We start from the raw sequence: 22,283 nt of genomic DNA on the forward strand, positions 1-22,283 counted from the left end.
CGGCCTCTGCAAATGATCTTCCCATCTTACTATAGCCACACAGTGTGATTGAAACCACAGTAAAGACGATCATTTTTACTCATTTAAAAGAGTAAGTGAAGTTTTGTGTCCAAATATAGGGGAACACTCATTCTCATGCGTTTTGGGAATACTTTGAGAGTCATATGAAAGATGTACTGTTTCTGGCATCATGTCGGTAATCTGTCATTTTCACTGAGAACAGTAACAATACATTCCCCCGACATGCTAAGTATATAGCCGATTTCACGTTTGCCAGGAGAACCTTTAGTTTAGACTACGGTTTTTGTATTGAAGGGCTAGTCAATCTTGTCATGGAATTGTCCAAGCAGCCACAAAGCAATACAGGTGTTTCTGCAGTTTCTGAGACCGACTGGCCTCAGTGATTGATTGTAGGTGTAATTGGCAGCCGAACATGTTCACACTGGTGGTGCCTCCTTCCCAATCTCTTCTTTCTCTCCCTTGACACCTCCCCCTTCCCCTATCTGCGTAGGGTAGTAAGCCGAATGCATGTCTGGTTGACCTCCTGACCTTTCCTTTCTCTCTTTCCTCCTCCCAGCTACCTTCCGTTGTGTTGAAGCTGTTTGTGATACTATACCGCTTTTCAAAGTGAATAACACTTGTTAAACAAAGGATGTCGCTAAAGCCAACCTTTCGACAAGTAGACTCGTCTTCATCAGGGCAACAACGGCTTTACTTACCATAGTCTTTGTGTACGCATAGCTCACTCTCTCTCTCCACCCTCAATAGGGGAGGAGAATAAGCTGGTGCAACTTCCCTCACCCAGCTTATTCTCCTTTCCCAATGAGGATGGGGGGAGAGTGAGCTATGCGCACATAAAAACGCTGCTAAGGAAAGCAGTTGCTGCCCTGATGAAGACGAGTCTGCTTGTCGAAAGGTTGGCTTCAGCGACATCCCTTGTTCAACTACTGCTCATCACTTCAAGCCTCCATCTTCCTGCAAACTTCTGTCTACCTTGGACTGCTTTTTAAAAGGCATCGCGACAGTTGCTATGATGTCAACGCCCAAGATTCAATTATACAATGGTACACGCATGTATTTGCATGCACCACATTTTTAGGACTGCAGGTAGGGGCTTTCTTCCATTATGAATAGAAGAGAGTTCTTACATTTGGCAGAGTACTAATATTTTGAAAAGTATGGTACTGCACGTTTCACCTAGGTGGCATGATGCCAACATTGTTGCCAACTCTTGGCAACTTGAGTGATCGCTTAAGTGCGGCACGCGCGCAAACTGCACATTTAGAGGCCCCAAAAGCGTGCTTTCACGGCAACTCATTCCAAGCCCACGCAATCCGAGTGGCACAATATGCTGCACAACAATGCACATCTTTTATTCAGAAAGCTCCATGACATCACTGATCAATGTACATTCCAAGTAACATGCTGCATTCAAAACTTTATTTTTCTTTGCCAAATATGTTGTACTGCAACTTTTACAATGCCTTCTGATTATCTCTGTAACCAAAGGGTGCACTTCAGTTAGACCAGATTGAGCAGCTCAGTGTGGTTAAAGTGACATGGCTATTACTGTTTTGCTGAGTTGTTCTAAAATTACTGTGTGACATGCCTCTCCGTGACATTACACCTTCTTAAGAGTGGCTTGTTGGGTGAGTTGGTACAGGACATGCCAGCAGACGGAAAGGATACTACAAAAAAAATTGTGAGGCAAGACACATCTTCCTGTTCCTTTCTCTGTGTCTTGCCTCATGATGTTTTTTTCTAGTATCCTTTCCGTCTGCTGGCATACCCTTACAAAAATGCCCCTTCTTGTCACAGCTAGATGCCTGGCTAGTTTTACGCAGTACATTTTCGTCTTGGTCAGAATAAAAAAGGAAGATTGGGAATTCAGAGGCATTTTCTTTCAAACACATCTAGAGATAACATGACTACAACTGCACCAGCAAGTGCACGTGATGCTGCTAACATTTTTGCACAGTTCATTGTGGTACACAGGCAAGAAAATCAGCTGCTACCTCTTTATGGACAAGTGATGCTATACAAAAAGAGCAATGCACTCGTGTTTTGAGTAGACACGACAGCCACACGAGTGTGCAGTTGCAGCCTCAAGCAAGTGCATTTCTGCGGAATCTGGACACTTCTTGTGGTGTGGACATACAGACGTGCCTAACACAGAACACTGTCAGGTACATGAAGAATTGTTCAACTCTTGGACAGTAATGCCAATGCACATCCACTGGCTCTCTAGCTATAGACAGCAGCTGTGGCACCAATTAACTAGCTATGCAGCTGTGCCACCAAACCATACGTTATAAGTTCATCCCTTCGTTTACATAAAAGCACACATTTTCTTAACAGTGCGCATTCAAGCATTTTTCCCCAATGCCTTATGCAAACCATTACTAAATTGTTAGTATAACTTCTTTTGCATGCAATTTGAGACAAAAATGTTTTGCAATACTTCAGCTATAAACAATAATAACAATCCATTTTGACAAGGAGACTGACATCGGCCGACTGAATGACATCGATCGAATGAACAGCGGTGTGAGCCAGCAGGCTCTTTTGAAAAAAGCACTGATCGCTGATGGATGAATGGCTGAAAAACAGCACAACATGGTTCCATATGGCCATGTTAAAACCTTTAAGTCGGAACAAATCGGCTCCGGCAAGACTTGGCAAATTTCAGTGCGTAACATATTAGAGTTCATAATTGTACATCACCATGCAAAGAATGTACGTGATTGATCTGATTGATATTTTCATCCTGAAATCTTTCATTGCAACAGCAAAAACTAAGGAAACCAAAGTGGCGAAGAAAACAAATTAGTGGGGGAAAAAAAAAATCACAGTCTGCACTGACAAGAACAGTTTTTCATTGCACTAGAAATTACACGATGAACAGTGTGCAACACCACAGCATATCTAGAAGATCATTCCACATGCTCATTTACTGCACGCATGCTTTGGTCAGCTGTGTGACCTTTCCACAGTTCTCTCAGGGAAGTCTCATCCGGTAAACTGGCTTCAGTCCAAAGGCAGTGGATATTTTTATGTGATATCACTGTGGTCTTCGACTAGATGTAAACATTCAATGAAAACTCTTCCGTGCAGGTTGTTGCCATGCAACCCTGCTGCACACCATCTGCAGCCTTTGTCTACGCCTGCCCAAACCGCGATCACTGATAGGTGACGTGCCCCCTGCAACTTCAGCTTGCCAATCATCACCAAACATGACTCTACAAATAATAAATACAACATGCCCAAGCAAAATGCGTCAGCACTCACAACAATGCACCATCATCAGATGATTGCCTAAAAGCAAAATACATCACGTGCGCTCTCCACATGACACTGTCGTAATGATTACCAATGTAATGATCCCTAAAGGCATTTCCTTTTGTACAGATTGCACTGTTAACCTATGCGAAAGATAACCACATTTCATTTAGGCAAAAGATATTTTACAAAATCATCACTGGCAGATAGCAAAATTCTGACTCTTCAGGTGGGTTACTTCAAATCCAGACACTAATTGCACGAGAACTGCAACGTTCATGTAGTCAGTTAATAATTTCTCACTAAATGTAGTAAATTCATTACTTTGGGTCAAATGTTGCCATTGTAGAATTGAAACCTGGCAATAACGAAGTGATGTACGCTTGGGATAAATTCTGTGATTAGCACCATGACAGACTTCTCAAAATGTGCTATGAAACACAATGGTGTACCAATTAATTTTTGTCTCAAGCTGCAAATGGTGGACGTTTCAGAATAATAGTAAGTAGAACGCTAATGTATTTCACAGTATATTTTTGGGAAAGCTATTCCGAAACCAGTGGCTCATTGCCTCAGCATTTCTAGTTGAGCATGTCATCATTAGTGCCTGGATTCAATTTTGCAACTGCAACATATGTACTCTGAAGGTACAGTGTAGACCGCTTATAACGTAAGTCGCCGGAGTCGTGAATATCTGCACTATAAGCAGTACCGCACTATAACCAAAACAACGACTTTCAAGCCCTACACGTATGCAAAACATGTAGACCAAGCAGCCGCGCGTATCCGAGAATCAAAGCGTGCGACTGGGAGTTTTGCATCCGTTTAAATTTACGAACGTTGAAAGGTTAATGTACAAGTACCCACGATCTTCGCATGAGGCAGACAAAGCAATAAATTTTTTTTAAATGTCTCAGTTTCGCCTGAAAGGCGAAGCATCAATTGCGATAGCAAATTAGTAGAGAGCTATGAGGAGTAGGGATAGTAGTTTTATCGGCTGCATAATCTTGACACATTCGCTTACTAACTGAATTAACAAGCGTGGTGTCAACGCGCACAAGCAAACATGAATAGACTCGATAGCCGCAGACAACCACTGTCAAAAGGCGGGCGTCGGGGAAACGCGGCCGCCGCAGCAAGCGAAGGTTCGTGCGGTCTATCGCTTCAACGGAAACTGAGCGGTGTAAGCACAGCGCAGAGCCGTGTGGAGATCGCTTTCAAGATACGGTGTGCACGACAACACCGACAGCCGGTACAGGCGCGATAGCATTTGTTGGCAGAGTAGAAGTCGCCCCCCCCCCCCTCCCTCCCTCCCTCCCTCCCTCCCATGCTGCCTTCCCGCTTTGCTCCTTTCACGTGGGAGATAGTGTCGCCAGTTACTGTAGCGCCCGGTTGCAAGATACGCATTTGGTGCCACAGCACAGCGTCGCCCACCCTCCCTCCTATACCCCCACAGCCTCCCCATGGCCTTTCGCGTGATGGAAGTCGTGTTTGCCCTCCGCTGTGCGTTCGCTCTCCGTGAAGGCCCCCCGCGCGCTTTCACTCGCACATACGGCGCGCGGACACGATTTTATCGCCCTTGGACTCATGCTCCTCCTCCGCATCGCCCTTGTTGAGCTCCTCTCCCATCGGTGGACGCACCTCGTTGAGAAGCGTGCTCGCTACCACCCTTGTCAGCGAGATTTTCCCACGGAAGCCGCATTATAACCGGTATTTCGTCTCACGCGACTGCGCTGTAAGCGGTATGCGTATACATGGAGTGCTATGGGAAAATTAACGGGAGTCTGAAAAGACCGTACTATATCCGGTCCTGCACTATAAGCGGTTACATTATAAGTGGTCTATACTGTATATGCTATAAGTTAATTAGTGGTACTTTGTTTGATTATCTAAATGAATATCAAGCTTTATTGTGCAAGTAGTGTCTGTCTGTTCAACTTGAGTGATTAATACACTAGGACTTGGAATTTGTGCTGGTTGACACATATTTTATATGAGATTTACTGCTAAAGGTATGTTTAATTTATGATAAACTTAGTGTAAAACATGCACTAAATAGCGCAACTGGAAATTCTACGAATGCATATTTCTTATACAGAGAGCTCATCTTTTTCATGGGTCACCTTGAACTTCTTAATTGAATGAGTTGCTTTCTCGCGTCATGGGTTAAACATGCCATTACCTTCTGCGCAAGAAAAAACTTAGTTCCCGAAGAAGACCTTCATGGGGACACATACAAGGAATCCGCAAAATACTATTCTCTGAAAATTATGGAGCCAAGCGAGGCTATACAGTGATTGGCTGAAAGTCACCCATTATAAGCAATATTTCAAATGGCTCGCAGTGAGTAAATTGCATGCAATGCAGAAAGTCGCAGCCCAGTTAACCAAGTCCTACAGGATGTGTATGCTGAGGCAGTTGCTGAAGTTAGCACTTGTCCCGCATGTCAGCGCGTGGGCTGTGATCGTTTACTTAGTGTAAATAGGTGAGACAGCATCTGCCAGTGTCTAGAGTTCAGGGCCGTGAATAACTGCCTCATCCACGCAAATTACAAACAGACTGGAAAGCATGCGAGTATGATGCTCGATGGCTAACATTAAAAAGCTTTACAGGGTGACACACCAAAGAAACTGAAAGCGGCAATCGCCGCAACTTACCAAACAAAGCGTCATCCTTAAAATCCTTAAAGGTAGCATTCTTAGAGCTCCAGTGATAAGTCATCATCTTTTGTTTACAAGCATTAGGCACTACACATGCTGTTGTTGTGCATTGTACACAGCCCAATTTTAAAGTGCAGCTTTCTTTGCGAAAACCTCCTTTGACTTTCCTGACTGCAGCTACCGCTGGGTGCTGTTGTTGTGTTGTCGAATAGCTCACACTTAAAAAAAAAGGAAATTGAATTACGTGCCCGATGGTGGGATCAAAGCTTGGTCACCCAGCACAGCTCCCGATGCTCCAACCATTAGGCCAAAATTGCACGCCTACTTCCATCGTGCCAGCGCCAACTAACTCCTTGAGATGATTTCCATGTGTGTCACACTGCCTAGCATGGTGCTTGAGAACACATTTGCAAGCAGCAGTGTCAAAGATGCAGGAATGAAGTGGTAACATCTACAGCATTTGATTAATCGCTTCACACAGATTCCAAGATGTGCGTTGGATCAGCATAATTTTTTCCCCTTAAAATACCTGCACCTTTTATCTTCGAAGCAATTATTTAACTGCAGCAGAACTCGCATGTAAGCCATTTATGCAGTGGCACAGAGTGGAAAGACATTTAAAGGGGGAATTGGGTCTTAGGCCAAAAACTTCTAAAAATGCTTATTTCTCAAGTTATGGTGCCAAAATCTTGTAGATATATGTAACTTTATATGCTTATTTCAAGTAGGAGCTCCATTTCTGTTTACCTAAGTCAGTTCCAATTTTATGAAAGTTTCTTTCGCTATTAATTTTAAGCAAGACAGCAAGAGTTGTGAGGCTTTGAAGGAGACTTCCAAAATGAACAGACTTCCGAGTGTCAACTTTGAAAGTCTTGAAACTCTTGTTCTAGGTTAGACAAAGCAATAAGGTTGGTCTCATTGTATTTCTTGAATCGTGCCGAAGCCATTTATATCCTGTCGAGCCAATCTGAATAACTGATCTTTTGCAAATTTATATTAAGTAAATGAAACTTCAATAAAATTATGAACAAATGAGATAAAAAAATGGACCCCACATTTGAAATAAGCATATAAAATTACATTTGTCAACAAGTTTATAGCAACATAACTTGAAAAATGAAGATTTGTAAAGGAAGTTTTCTGCAAGACACAACTCTCCACCTAAAATAAATCTATGCTCCCACAGAAGAGGTTCAGAAGAGCTCAAGCTCGCAGACTCGTGCGTTAAACTGCATTTCCAGGGTCTCTTATATTGTGCTAAAGAGATAACGCTTCTTGTAAAAGGCAGTCAAAGGGCAAGCTGCTAGAGCAAATATTTTTATTCTTTGGTACCACCTGTGCTGACAAAAGTGTGCCAGTAAGTTAATTTCAACTCAATTAGTTTACAGCATAGAGTTTCACACTATAAAACCTAGAGGGAAATGTGGCGCTGCTGCGCTGTGGTATGCCAGGGAATGCTGGTATATTGTGGATTCGGATTGGCATCGTTCTTGGAGAGCCCGAACGACTTGAAGACGCGCCTGGCTAGCACCGTTCCGTCTGTCACAATGATTCATTTCCTGCTAAAACAGCACGTAAAAAACTGCTTTAGCTTTATTATTACACAAAAACATGTTTTGTTTAATTTCGAGGACATACTATTGGATGCACAATTCTATAAAACGTAAAACGTATCAGCTGGCCGCTAAAGTTGGAGGGCAGATGACAAGATTCTCGCTCGCTTTGGAACAACTTGTCGTCTGTTCTTGCTTTTCTTCGCTTGAAGCTGCATTGTAGGTGAGTAAACTTTATTGAGAGATGCAATATGGGTGAATGAAAGCCTTTTATGTAGATTTTATTTTAAGAACGCGTTATTTGTGTAGCCATATCCACGTCTTAGACAAAGCCTCGTACAACACCAGCCAACACAAGCCTCGCAGACACACATCCCGTCATTTCCATGAGGGCACGGCAGCCCTTTAAGAAACTCGCATAGACGGTGGCGCCAGTTTACCCTCTAGGTGTTATAGTGAGAAACTCTATGGTTTACAGTGTTACGAACAGGTCGCACAAAACTACTTCGACCAACTTTGCCACAACAAGGTTTCATTAGTAGTCTGTTAAATTCATGCACGGAGTGCACGCAAACATCATTGGAAAAACACTTCGCACTTAACGCCATATAATTTAGAAATAACAAAAAAGCCTCTTAGATGCTGGATTTTTTGGCACGGAAACCTCTCGTAGGAATGCGTGGTCTGCCTTCCTTGATACTTAGTTTCACACCGACCATGTTGACTTGCGAGGGTTTACTGTCCTATATTATCGTAGCAATAACAAACACACAAGAGGAAAAGTGAGTATGTCTTTCTCGTAGGTTTTTTTAGCGGACTAAGCGCTGCTGAGAATTACTTTTAACAGAAGAAGAATAGTACAATGGTTGTGCGCAACACCTGCAACAAAGCAGAACGCATGCAGCAACCCATGCATGCGAGACTTTGGTGCCAATGTCCAACAGTGTAGGCTACAGTTTTCCAGCTGGCAATTCAGGTGGCTCAGATGAAACAGTGGATGAATTCTGTTCAAGTCCAGCGTGCTCTTGTCATGCGACCAGAGTCGAAGGCTACATCACAAAGCCATGCATCCCTGCAGTAGCAGTAGGGACTGTGTAGCGGTTGTGCCAATAAAATGTCGCAAAGCTCTTTAATTATAACGGAAGGCTCTACATGCTACACGAGTGGAATCAGTCGTATGCTGCTACCAGTGGGTTCTTCTAGCGTTGAGGATTTTCTTATTAGGCCTGATAAGTTGTTTAGCTAAAATTAATTAGCCATCTTATTAACTAGTCACCCGACGACCATGGTGCCAATATAAAATTTGTAGGGAATGGCAAATAAAGCCTGGTTTAAGTTATTTTATTGAGGAAATAGGATTTGCCCAATTCCTTGGATTCAAGTGACCCACTGTTAGGTGGCATTTCTGGGATTTCGTGGTGTGAAGAAAATAACTGCCCAAAGTTATCTTTCCAGTCAGTTTCTCCTTGTCCCCTACGACTTAGTAACTGGTGCGTTGGTGAATAATTTAAATGTTGCTTAATTACTCCTATACAAAATGTTTTAAAAAATTGACAACCTTAGAAAAGACTACAGGTAGCAACTTAAGCTGATTCTATTTATGTATAGCCCACCACTAGGTATTTTATAAAATTTGTGGCAATATTCAATTAGTACTGCTAATACATATACTGATGTTACTCACGCATTTCATACAGAAAGAAGCGAGGAACATTCAACAAAAAGGCCACATTTCATCTTGGCCGTACGTACAAAACGCAAGACCCTGTATCATGAGACGCGCATCTGTCATGCACCCAGTCGGCAAGTGCACATTCGTCAGCCGCAATGCATACGATGGGTGTTTCAGTGGCTCACACAAAGTAAGTGTCGCAAGCGAGATCTAAAGAAGCGACGAAGACTTGCAGGAGGCAGGCACGAGAGGTGGTCACTGGTTGCTGCAGCTGTGTCGCCGGATGCCACTGAACGATGTGCGGGCTTGGCTGTTGCAGTCACATCCCACAGCGAAGCTCAGATCTCTGTTGGCCAAAATGCCATCACTCATCACATCGGAAACCTGCGAGGGAAAAGGGCCAGAAGCACAACTTTGCAGGCACTGCTGTTTGAGGCTGGCCTAGCTAGTGACTCAAACAAAACCTCTGTTCCCAGCCAATGCATATCCACAGGGCATCCCAATTAACACGACGTCTGCAAGGAAAACTAACATGTTTCTAAGAAGCCTCCTGGATGTTCTGAAAAAATGCAAGGTTTGCTGTTTGCACAATATCTTAAAGGGGCCCTGAAACACTTTTCTAACTAATCACAGAATGGCCTCACTGTTAGAGCACGTCGCCTCATGAATCTCCTGCCAGAAAACTTTTACGAATCCTTCCAAGTATAAGTTGAGTTAGACGTAGTTATCGCACCGATGAGCAGCTTTCTCTCCCCTGTCATCTCCATTAGCGAGCATTAGCAAGGGGGCAAAGCTTCGCTCAAAAGTTCAGTGTCTTGGCAGCGAGAGCAGCCTGTGGCAGATGCGGTAGACTACACTACACAGCACACTGCTGCTATACGAAATGATTTTAATGTTGTCTGCTTTCTTTGAGTTTGTAGACATACTACGTAATTTTCATTTATTCAACACAAAATTAGCAATAATAGTATTACTTGGAATTTTTGCATATTCACAAAATCAGCCAATACATGTTGGTGGGCATCGCAGCTTGCAATGACGCTGCACGATGACATTGCACAGACGAGAGCAAGTGATTTTTCACCGTTTTTGACACAGCATTGTAAGTTCCCCGCCGCATGCAGTGCAATAATATTTCGCTTACATGTTCCCAGGAGCCTCTTCTACAGATTGGCAATGTTTTCTAACCATGTTCGAAAAGTGTTTTAGGCTCCATTTAACGTCAAATATTTATTAAAACTGACCAATGTTGTGACTGGTTTATATATTCGCGGTACATGTACATGTGCATCATACTTACATGTGCATGTGCATACTATTGTGCCTAATACAGAAGCCAATGACCAAGAATTATTTCTTTTAAAAAATGCTCTTTTCATAACATAGAAAAAATCAAGTGCAAGAATATAGATATAAACCTGCTCTTGAGGCAATGCACTTGTTAAGGCTGAGTGCTGTTCGCAAATGAAGATTGAATCGCTGATGAGGTGAATTTGAGTTCACTGATTCAAATCTGGCCCACACTGTATTCACTGTGACTTAGCTCAGTTCACTGGCCGGTACCGCATGGCAATTAAAGTTGCTGCTTGTGTCTATCAGTGGAGTTTCGAATACCGCATTCGTTCGATTATAGCTAGGTCAGCCTTGAATATAGGTTAGCCCCTTAAGACCTGAGCCCACATGCCAATAAAATAGAATGTAGATGAACCCCTATTCTTAGGAGAAAATATGAACGTTTTTATATGTGCCTTTATTCTGGCAGTCCATTCACCTGAACTTCAGAGGCCAAGATCAAAGGCAGGACATCAGATTTTATCACTCTCAGGTGCTTTGTCCGTGACAAAGACAGGAGGTAGATTCTGTGCTGGTGAGGAGGTCTGGTGCACTCAGTTATGGTTGACTGTGATCACGATTGTAAGTTGACACCACTAGTTTCGAACAATGTACTTTGGAAAAAAGGTCAACCCATTACCAAATAAATACACTATTTAAACTCATTGTGCACTGTGTGATTCTACTTCAATTTTTTTAATTTCCGAGTACGCCTCGAATAGTTTCTACTTGTGATAGTTCCTACAAAAAAGATGTATGGTTTCTTAGGAGTTGGAACACGAACGGGGGTTGACTGCCCACCTGTGTCGCTGGCATCAGAAGTCTGTGTGGGTGCTGCGGTGATACTGGAGGTGCCACGACTGCCGGAACTTGCGCGAGCACACGTCGCACTGGAAGGGCCGGACCCCCGTGTGGATCTTGACATGCCGGTTGCGGTCACTGTTGCGTGCAAATGCCTTGCCGCACACACCACAGCTGCAAGCAATAGGGCACTGCTTTCGAGGCTAGCACAATTAGGGCCCCGCAATTGCAGAGGCACACCAAAGAGGCTGCGAACTAAATGCTTTACTGGCCAAACGAAAGGCAGTCCAAACACTTTCGGTATATGATGTCATACAGAGGCAGCCCGGTTGCCCACCTTCCCAAATAGGTCTAGAGCCATCATTTCAATATACAGTCAAATGCGTTTACAACGAAGTCTCTTGTATGTTTAATTTGTGTTGTGCTCAATATACAGGCATTACTGTTTTCTGAAAATGCACATTTCTCAATTGTGCACTGTCGTCCCATCATAAACACACGAGTTGCCTACACAAGACCACATGCAACGGAAAATGGCGGTCTGCTGTCGCAGTGCAAGCCTGTGACCTCAAAAGTCCCGCTGACAGTTGACACTTGAGGGTGCCGAACAGTCACTGAGCATGTGTAGCTACCAAAGCGGCCCTGCAATGCACAACTCTGCAAGTTTTCAAATATAATTTGCTACAAGATATGAAACAGACTCGCAATTTCCCTGTCATAATTTTTCCAGATTGCTTTATATCCACAGAGTCATGGAAAGCCAAGTCACATTTGTCACCTTTGCAGTATATACTACCTTTGTATGAAATTCCTAGCATGCTGACAGCTGAGGCTCCTGCTCCACCAAATGACACGAAATAACACGATGCTCCACCGCATGACAAGCCACCGACAGAATGGAAGCGCAATATATACAGTTACATCTCAACATAACTGAGTCAGTAAAATTGGCAATTTGCTTCGTTATATTGAAATTTTGTTATACTAAAATTGAATATTTTATGCAAATATGTACAGTCGCTGATAGATTTTTCTTACATGGAAAGCACCGAAAGATTATCGGGCAACCGGAAAAAGCAAGTCTAAGTGAAAAAAAAAAAAGAAATTTTGTTCAAAGTTGGCCACGAAAGATACGGTTTCATGTTGTGTCGATGATATCATCACATCAGCAGTACGAAGCGAAGCCAGCCACGCTTTCACATCCACTCTGCCCTTGCTGCTGATAATGTCACCTGCAGTGGGACGTCGCTATCACAAAAAGTGCCGGCAGCGTGGGGAGCGAATGCATTGTCTGCCTCTCGCTTTAATGCTTCTCCAAGGATTATGCAATTTCCAGCATGAAATGCGGGAGAAGACAGTGAACGATGCCATGCCATCTCAGTTCGCCCAGTCCTTGCACATGCGGCAGATTACCTCTAAAACAGGGCGCGCCGGCTGCGTATGCACTCAGCCATGCGCAGCAACGACTGTGCTGGAAAAGGAGATGCGCACCGACCTCACAATAATGTTATAACGATAAAGCTCACAGTAACGTGATCAAGTGCGCGCCCCTCTCACATTTCCCTTTGCTCGCGCAGGAAGACAGCAATCATCAAGCCACCATCCTTCTTGGCTTATCCTCGCAAGCTTTTGCTCGCACCTAAAGCACACACTGTGCGGGGCGTGATACTAACTTATTGCACTTGGAAATTATACGAAACATGACGCTACTCCACTTCGGCGGTCACTCTCGGTCCCATGGTGCGCAGTTTGAGAGGCGCATTTGCAAGCAGCCGCATGTAATTGAACCATTTGACCATCTGAATTCGCGCTGAAGTTTTCATTTGTCATCTCGGTAAACCTTCGTGGCAGCAGTAAAATTTAATTATATTGAAATCGTGTATAAACACACTTGTTATATTGAGGTTCAAAATACATGGTGTTCTATGGACAAGAAGTTATGAAAAGTAATAAACACTACGCTGTATCAAGAATATCATTATATTGAAGTTAATTATGTCGAGGTCTAACTGCATATAATTTTCTCTACTGCTCTGACGTTCTGCTAGCTGTTTGCTTTCTCGCTATTAAAGCCATGGTTATTATGACCATGGTCATGGCCACAGTCATGAAACAAGTTATCCACACCATGCCAAAGCACCGTCACATCTCGTATTATGTCATAGGGTGTACCTGAATGATAGTGCGAGGCTTTCAGAAAGCCACAACCTAGGACAGTCTTTTGAGCCAGACTGCAGCTTTCCCTCTGTGCATAGGAGAATGATCAAGCGTTCATGACAGTGCTATTTGCCTGGAAAGGTGAAAGAGTACCGTTCACACAGCATTCTGCCCGCATTATTAACAGGATTCTTGTGCAGCAATCCAATAAATGGCTCTAGTTGGTCCATGATTACTTTGCATGCCATGTTGCACGGAAAGTAAAAGGAACAACAAAAATGGAGGGACGGAAACACGAACTACCAAATGTGTTTGCCTTCCAATACAAACTTTGGTTGCGAGTGCTGTGCATGTCTCATCTCTTTTCGTTTCCGTTATGTTGTCAGGGTTTTGCCATGCAGCCCAGTGAGGCTGTTTGCTGTACACAGCAAACAGCAAGCCGTACGGTCTGCTGCAGTCCCACCTGAACGGTCTGTCCTTGAGGTGCTGCGTCTGGTGCAGGCTGTGTTCGAGCCGGTCATTGCAGGCGAAGCGGCAGTAGCGGCACGCATAGCGGCCCCGTCCGCGAGGCAGTGGCCTCTCACTGCAACGGTGTGCTCGCAACTGGTCTTCCGTCACCAGGTCCGTGCCACACAGTGAGCAGCTGATCCCCTCCCGCTTGATCAGGTCTGCAGTGGACGCTGGCTTTGCAGGGCTGTCTGTCGTTTGAACAAGAAATTGGCAGTTGGTCGGCAGAGTAGATCGGCCTTTGGTTGAGCCCGCTCGATATTACATGCTTACAGGCATCACCGAGGCGACCTCTAATAAATGGAGGCCTTAGAATTAAAATACTTATGAAAAACTAAGGATCGGAGGCTAGTAGAAATTGAAGCAATGAACACATTGCTAAAGGAACAAAGTGACATGTGGCCAAGTGATGAGTATTCACAAATGCATTCACAAGTGCATTCGAGCAGACCTTGAAAGCCAAGCTGTGAAATTTTCACTCAGCAATCATTATGGAGTCTCATCAAAGCACAGCGGCCACTCCACTCAAGGGGTGGCATGCCATATCCGCTTTATTGAATTGAGGCACCGTCAAGAAGAGAAACTCTTTAGAATGTGGGAGTAACTGTCAAAAGGATAATCACAACATATATCTGGGCTAGGCAATGCTTGACAGTTCTCACACGAGCCATATAAGTTGGCAGAAATGTTCAACCAAACGACCAGTGATTCAGTTCCAAACGTAACAGTGAACAAGAACAGCGGAAGAGAGACTACAGTTTATGTTATCACTTGTAACTTCACTAACTGCACAGTTAGGACATGAGCTTTTCTACGGTTCTCCCTCAACAGACCAGCTGCTGTGAAGCGAGTACAGTAAATATGCGACTCTGCAAACACATTCACCATGTCTTGGAGTAAACTGGCAAATGGGCTACCAGTGCGAAGCTACCCAGTGCTAGGCTACCAGCACTAGTAGGCTGTCAGTGCTATATATTGACATGTTAACTATATGTCAGATGGGGGAAATTACAATGAGAGATACTGTCAAATTTGTACCTCTTACCAGCAAAAAAAACTTTGTCTGTTGGATACGTCAAATTTCATATGCGGTCACTGTTCTTTTTTTTTCCACTTTGCCTAATTGTCAGTCACCAATGCTTGCTGGTGTTTTTTTGGTGTTCAGATCTTCCTCGATATTGCCTGCCCACCTCTTTCTGTGGTGATCTCATTTTGTTTTACCACTGGAGTCACCTAGCTATTGTTTCCTCATTGGCGACATTGCTGCCGCTTTCTGGAACCATGTGGCCAAACCTGGCTTCCCTCTCAAACCTACGCTGCAATGTCGGCCAGCAACTCTGACAATGACATTGTGAGCCACAGGCAAACACTTCCCCTGCAAAGATGCTTGTCAGCAACTACTTTCAACGCATATGATTTTGATTATGTCACAGTGGAAAAAGTTGAATAAGTTGGTTATGCTGCACTAAATGGTGCCAAGAGGGAAGGTAGTCAGCAACGAACTGAACTAAAAAAAGCATAGGTTAGATGCCCACACTTTGTTAAGTGTGTGGCTGTAGAACTTCACATCCATCTCACCTGGCGCTTTCTAGAGATGCCAAAGATCACCCCGTGTTCACTTACTCCAATTGACCCAAGAACATGTAAAACAGCGCCTTCCAGAAGGGCGAGGGTCTTTGACAGAAACACTAAATTATCATTAGCACGAGGCTCCACATCACAGTTCGCCAGAGAAACTTTTGCACTCTACAACAAACACTGGGTAGTCTAAATGCGACAGGTGTTCTCCAGATGAAGTCGTTGCAATCTCCATCTTTTCCTGATACTCCAGGCATCCATTTCTTATTTCAGCCCCTTGCATCTTCCAAACGTTGCTACATCAGCAGGCCAACTGCGGTGAAGAGCAATGACTTCTTGTTCAAGTAAACGCTTCTTGAATTTGAAACAGCGCGTACAATTACAGCATCTGTAGTCCTGTACACCTAAACGGTACAAAAAGCCTCAACACATCATTCTAAGAAAGGCTTTACACAAGGTACAAGACACAATAAAATAAATTTCAATAAAATAACTAACATCACACAGCAGTCGATCAATGCAGACAGAAACAACCAATCTTATTTCTCTTCATTTAGCTGCTTCTTTCCCATTTATGTATGCTTTGCTTTACAGCGATTTTCTTCAACTTTGCCAGTCTGGCGTTGGATGTCCCTGGTGCTTTTGACAGAGACCGTACCACACGCATGGGAAATGATGTGTCAAAACGAATTTTACCACCTCTCTTTTTCAGTTCATCATCTAGATATCCAACTTTCTGTCAACTATCTTGATTATGAGTTCCTTAATTCTTCCAACTACGGCAAGAGCCAAGCAGCCAAAAAAATGATGTAGTATGCAGTATTGCACTAAATGCTACTTTCATAATTAACTACAGGCACATTTGACATAGCCAACATAACAAAGTCAAGGTCACCAGAGCTGCAGCTACATCTCGTATCACCAAGCATGATTTTGTGTACAGAACATTTACATTGCAATTTTTGTAATGAGTTCATGAAATGAGAAACTGACACTGTGATCATAAGGTTAAAAGAGACATGTTTTCATTTGCTTTGTTTTTTGACTGGTATAAAACTTTCTAGCAGATGAACTAAAAAGAAAGGCTAACTTGAAGAAAGTCTATATATTTCTCTTCAGCAAACTTTTCAATTAAAGTTCATTTTTTTTAGGCTTGTAACGTGTGCGGTATCATTTCCCATCATTCATCTGGTTCTCTAATGACATGATAACAACTATGTGCTTCGTAATGATGATCTTCACAATCGTGTTCCTGAATCTTACAGACCTGTAATAAAGAAGAAAACACATTAGGCATGTTGAAAAAACAAGTATGCCAATTTTTGGCGAATTGTTGCCAAGAGTGACAAGAGAGAATCAGTTAAAGAAGAATGTTTATAATGGCACCAGAAGCGGCGTTTCATGGGAGGATCACGAAAATTATTTGCTATTGTGCAATCAACCACTTTGTCGACACAATGAATAACTGAGTATTGCGAGAATCAATGCCTCCAGCATTATCATGCTGCAAAGAGAGATATATATATATATATATATATTACAAAAAAAAAATAACAGATGGAAGCCAACATTTTGTTTTCTTGCTTTAGACATGATACACTGAAACATATAACTGATCTAGTGTGGCAGCTAGCCTATTATTGAGCTTCTTTTGAATGAAGCTAACATTTTGAAACACTTAATTTATGGATCACTCTGCAACGCGAAACTACCTGGGGTGCACAAGTGTTATTATAAAGATTTAATTCACCTGCACACTCTGTCAAGCAACTTCCAGAACTGTATATTATATATACGAATTGGCATTAACAATAACATAAGTGGAGTAGGAAAGGGTAAGAACATTGATTGCATTCCCTTGCTTGGAATTCTGTGCACACAATTGGGGTCACATCAGAATGTTATGAAGTCTTCATGATTGACTAGTTATTAACAGTGTTTACAACTTCCTAAACTGTAAACCAAAGGCAACCAACAACGTGGCATGATGATATGACAAATCAAAGGCAACCGCCAATGACATACAAGAGTGTGGATACACACACTTTATGTGAGCAGAGGGCTGGGACATGATAGATCTGTAGGCAAAAATGCATTTATCATGATTGAACTGCTATGTTTAATTAGAAATCCTATAATCAGAAAAAAATGCTACCTTCATTGCCTACATTTCATGTAATGTTGTGTCAAGTGCCTGATTTCTAGAAGTAAAAAAATGACACTATTCAAGGAAATTTGAACAACATTATGAAAAAAAAAGGAAAAAAAAAGCTATATGGTAGAGAAAGTTAAATCATATTTACAGATAAGCCACAATAACTTGCAATATTAAACTGATATATAACATTTTTGGCTTCTTATTATTTATTTTGCATTATATGAGGGCCCAAACCCTTTAAAGCTTGAAAGATATTGTCACATTATACTACGGCAACAGATACTAAAATTAATCTAGAGGAATCACAGAGTTTCAAGCTTTCACTGACAGCATGTCCTCGTCTTTGTCGACCCTCATCTTCTGCAGTGAGTGGCAAAGACCGCATGGCGGCCAACGACAATACCGCATGTCATAAAATATGCTGTTAATGCATGGGCTAATACACTGGCAAGTGCCAGAGAACAACAATAAACTTATTATAACACTTGTCTTCACAAACTAGTATCAGTTTCGGTATATCGAGAAAGGAGGCTGCATCATGACGTCACGATGCACTGCATGTAGCTTGTCCATTTCCTGTAGTGGCTGTGGCTGCTGTGCAGAAGCACAGACAGAAAAAAGCACGCAGTGCTCTGCTTATTTTTTTTTCATGAATAACATCATCACACCAGGCCTTCCTGCTACTCGCGAAGTCAGCAAATTTTGCTCCGCGGCAGGACGTCGTGATCAAGTTGATGACGCGAGGTGCAGCATTTCAAGAGAACTTCAGTATGAAATTACAATATCTCATAAGTGTTTCCCAGTCTTCATACTGGCTTGCATTTTAGGTGTGAGAAGCGGGTGGCTGAGTTACTTCAACTTTTAAAATATTGTCGTGGTTCAACGCGAGCAAGAGACAACAACAGGGGAACAAGATGGCGGAACAGCCTGTTGAAAAACCACCAGAACAAAAGACGTCTTCTTTGTCTTCGAATTCCCCCTGTCCAACTACACGGAGTACGTTAAAGCACATATCATCATCGTCGTCGTCTAAATGTCTACATAGAGCACGCGTCAATACGTCACAACTTCTTCAAAAAGAAAAAAAAAATACACGTGTACAGAAGCTGATATGTTGATGGCTATGATGAAATAAAGTATTTCAGCAGGAGTTGGACCTCAGAGAACCTGCACAAATGTTATGAAGGTAAAATTTTTTGAAATAAAAGTGTTAAGGCCACATGGAAATGTTTTTGATAGCAAGCGCAAACCTCACCACCTGTCTGAAGGAACCTCGTACTGGTATGTACATTTCTCCAACAAGGAAATGTACATTCAGTTTTAATTTTTTCGCAAAATTCATTGACCAGGACCCAAAAACTTTCACTTCAGAGGCTGCGGTTGAGCACTAAAACATGCACCCTGCACAGTCTGTGCCACGTGCGATAGGTGTTGCTAGTAGTCTTTTTGGTTTTAACCAAACACCAAGTGGTCCTTTTCACCCATCAACCAGAAAGAACACTTTTAGAGCAATGCAGAAGTACTGAATTACATTTGCAAGTGTTCAGTGCAGTAACTCCAGAACTTCTCACAAGATAATGTTGCTTCAGGTACTATAAGTGAGGTTGTACTCTGTTTTACAACACAAGCAAAATTACATTTCCTGGCTCTTCAGAATGGTCGACGGCCTTTTCGATCAGCACCAGCAAGAGCGCCATGTTGTAGTGGCCACTTTCCTTTCATTTGCAATATTGCGGCTGTTAAAATAGAATTGTTTTCTGTGTGCTTTAAGAAGGCAGGCCAAATCTCAGGTGTCTGTTTCGGGAGTCAACAGCTACCATACTAGAACCTTTGCACACTATAGCTCTACATTAAGCAAGCTGGCATGGTAATTCTTCCAAGGTGTAAACGAGCATATAAATTCATGAGGGGTGGCACAGTGAAATTTTAACTAGTTAATGATAAAGTAGCATAATTTGAACTAAAACATGTTATGAATTTCCTTGTGTACATGTATCTGTATGTGCTTGTGTTTATTAGTTGGAACATCGCAGCTCATAGCCTTCGCAACAGACAGCTTAACATTGTACACAGCAGTAAACAGATACATCGAATTTATACAAGAAAGGTGGCTAATATAAAATGTTTTATATAAAAGATAACATGCATTAGTTTGAAACTGGCATGTCTAATTTAATAGTTGGTATTAAACATTATATATATATATATATATAATGTTTGCAAACTCTTTTAATTACTTGTGCACGATTCGCACTAAGTATGGGCGTAAGTCCGTGCGTTAACGTACTCAAGTTTGCATGCCTTCAGAACAGCCACGCACTGGAATAAGAGCGCGTTACCTGAAATTCATTCTCGTCACACTTCTTTCGTAACTGTTTTAAGGGTAGCAATACGCAGGTCACGCATGACAAAGTTGCCGACAAACAAGCGAAACTTAGTGTTGTAAATACGAGCATGGGAGTCCAGTTCATCATGGGCAAGCTTACGAAAGCAAGAAAATCGTAGCACAGATGATCGGTCACATCACGACAAGTGACCTAGAACTACGGACAAACATCAACCCGCTCTCCGCACATTGCCCCAAACCTCCTCAGCTGGGAGTAACGCTGTCAAAGCAGTTATGTAACGAGCAGAGTGCGCGTCCTAGCTCTCGCACGTCACATCTAGACCCGATATAAAGCAGAAACCACCGTCGCTTATAAATTGCCCATGGATCTCTTCGAGTGGGACGCTCGTCGCCGAAAAATAATCTGCGGGATTCCAAAACATTCCCGTTTGTTTACAGGATCACCACCAACGACGAGGCCAGGGCTGCGAATACACGCAGCGTAGCGGCTATCGGCTGGCGAGACCTTCGACTCGAGGGGACGCACGCATATAGCGTTCTACGCGTCCTTCGAGTAATTCCGGCGGGCAACACCTTCGGAGCTCGCGTCGTCGTCGTCGCACACCGGCGGGCCGCTCCCCGGCGTAGCACTTCGAGTCAGCGCGCACGAAACGCACAACACGGCAAATCACACCATCGGTTGCGCCATCGTCGATCAGATATGCGCCAACACAACCGAAAGCATCGCACACAAACAGCTGAGGCGATCGGCGACGACGTCCCGTCGGAAAAGCTAAAGCGAAACTACAGTTGATGACGCTACCGATGCGAGAGACGACGTGGTATGGTAAGATTAGTCGCGCAGATTATTAGCGTGAAAAAAAAGTACGTTTGTCGAAATTGGAACGGCGTGAAAAAAATTAATGGCTTCTTACTTTAATACGCACGCTAGGTCTCACTAGAAAATAAGTGCGTTTAGTGTAGTCGCAGCTGCGGTGGTGGTGTCCTCTGGGTGTCGCCAGGGAAAGCGTTACATCATCATCGCTGGCGAAAGCAAGTGAATGGTGGCAGAGGAAAAGTCTCGTTGCTGCTGCCTGGGTGTCCGTGCGTCGTCGTTTTCTCGTTTATAATCGGGCCGCTCCGGCTACACCTCAGTACGTCGATTGTCCGACACAGAGCTCCTGTGTGCTGGTGCGAAATTCAGCGACGGGTCGCGGCTTCAGTGTCGCCGCAGCAAAGAGGGAGGCGTCCGCGAGCACTCCGTGTTGAGCTCGTTCGCTGGTCGCCGCCGTCGAAAATGTTGAACTAAACCCAGACACGGATAACTCCGGGCGTGCAGGAAGATGCCGTTTCTCGGGGCGAGTTCTGCGTTCCAGCAGGATGTCGGTAAGTTTGTGCAGCCCCTGTGCCGATGGTCGCAGCGTTCTTTATAAATGGATTAACTCGCGTATCGCCTGTAATCCCTGTAGGCCTGATGGAAACCTCGGCGTATATATTTTACGAATAGCGTGGCCTCTCGCGTCCAGTTCACGCTTGAGAGCTCGCTTTTAGCGGAATGTGTCAGAACGATAAACTTCTTGTGGCAACGGCTGCGTAGAAATCTCCAGGGTCAGTTATCATCGCCGACCGCCGCTTGTCCTGTGCGTCACTCGGTACGGGTCATGCAACCTTGTTTTGGTTTTGGATTTTGTGACGTAGTTGCCGAACTCGAAAGTCCATTAGTCACGCCGAGTTCATGTGGACGCGTTATTGCACCGTACTTTTCTTTTCTTCACTGGCACCGTCTGTAGCGCGCAGAACGAGAGCCAAATTGTGTTGCTCCGAAAGCTCGAGTCCGCGAAAGGCGTCAACACCTCGTGACAAGGACGCCGATACTTCCAGTTCATTTTGCATTGTGACGAAAGCGCGGCCTTGCTGATCGCAAGTTCCGATCTGACAGCCAACTCACCACGCACTGCGCGCAATGCCAGTTTCTTCGTGGTTGTGATAGACTGGCACTTAGTCATTCATTCTTATGTGCCTAACTGAATGAAATGTTGAGATGACACTTGCGGGCTTAAAAAAAATTATCGCCTAAACGATATATTCCTGCAAAAGAAAGAAAAGAGTAAAAGAAATTCAAGTCTTCATTCTAATGCTGGAACCTGGCTTTGGGCTGCTGGCCAGGAAAGTTGTCGTGGCTAACCAGCGTGTAGCGAAGGCTTGTTGCATGCATTTGCGCCCCTTGCATGTCCCCATGCGGGGTCAGGTAATTGCAGTG

At 43.5% G+C, this 22,283-nt stretch overlaps 1 protein-coding gene and 1 non-coding gene across 3 annotated transcripts in view; one reads left to right on the forward strand and one right to left on the reverse strand.

Moving 5' to 3' along the window:
* Nucleotides 1-5,120: 5,120 nt before the first annotated feature.
* LOC119450823 (uncharacterized) lies at nt 5,121-20,931 on the reverse strand. The gene is made up of 3 exons (XR_007466561.1): nt 13,918-20,931; nt 11,298-11,471; nt 5,121-9,548 (listed from the first exon to the last, which is right to left on the reverse strand). It is a non-coding gene; the product is annotated as an uncharacterized LOC119450823 (transcript).
* Nucleotides 20,932-21,077: 146 nt separating this feature from the next.
* LOC119450825 (signal transducing adapter molecule 1) overlaps nt 21,078-22,283 on the forward strand; it is a 50,969-nt gene continuing 49,763 nt past the window's right edge. For both annotated transcript variants that reach the window (XM_037714319.2, XM_037714320.2), the window contains exon 1: nt 21,078-21,409. In XM_037714319.2, coding sequence (XP_037570247.1) covers nt 21,367-21,409 — 43 coding nt within the window. In that variant the 5' untranslated portion in view covers nt 21,078-21,366. The remainder of the gene's footprint in view (nt 21,410-22,283) is intronic.

The sequence above is a fragment of the Dermacentor silvarum genome, chromosome 4 (genome assembly GCF_013339745.2).
Source record: "Dermacentor silvarum isolate Dsil-2018 chromosome 4, BIME_Dsil_1.4, whole genome shotgun sequence".
NCBI classification, from domain to species: Eukaryota; Metazoa; Arthropoda; class Arachnida; order Ixodida; family Ixodidae; genus Dermacentor; species Dermacentor silvarum.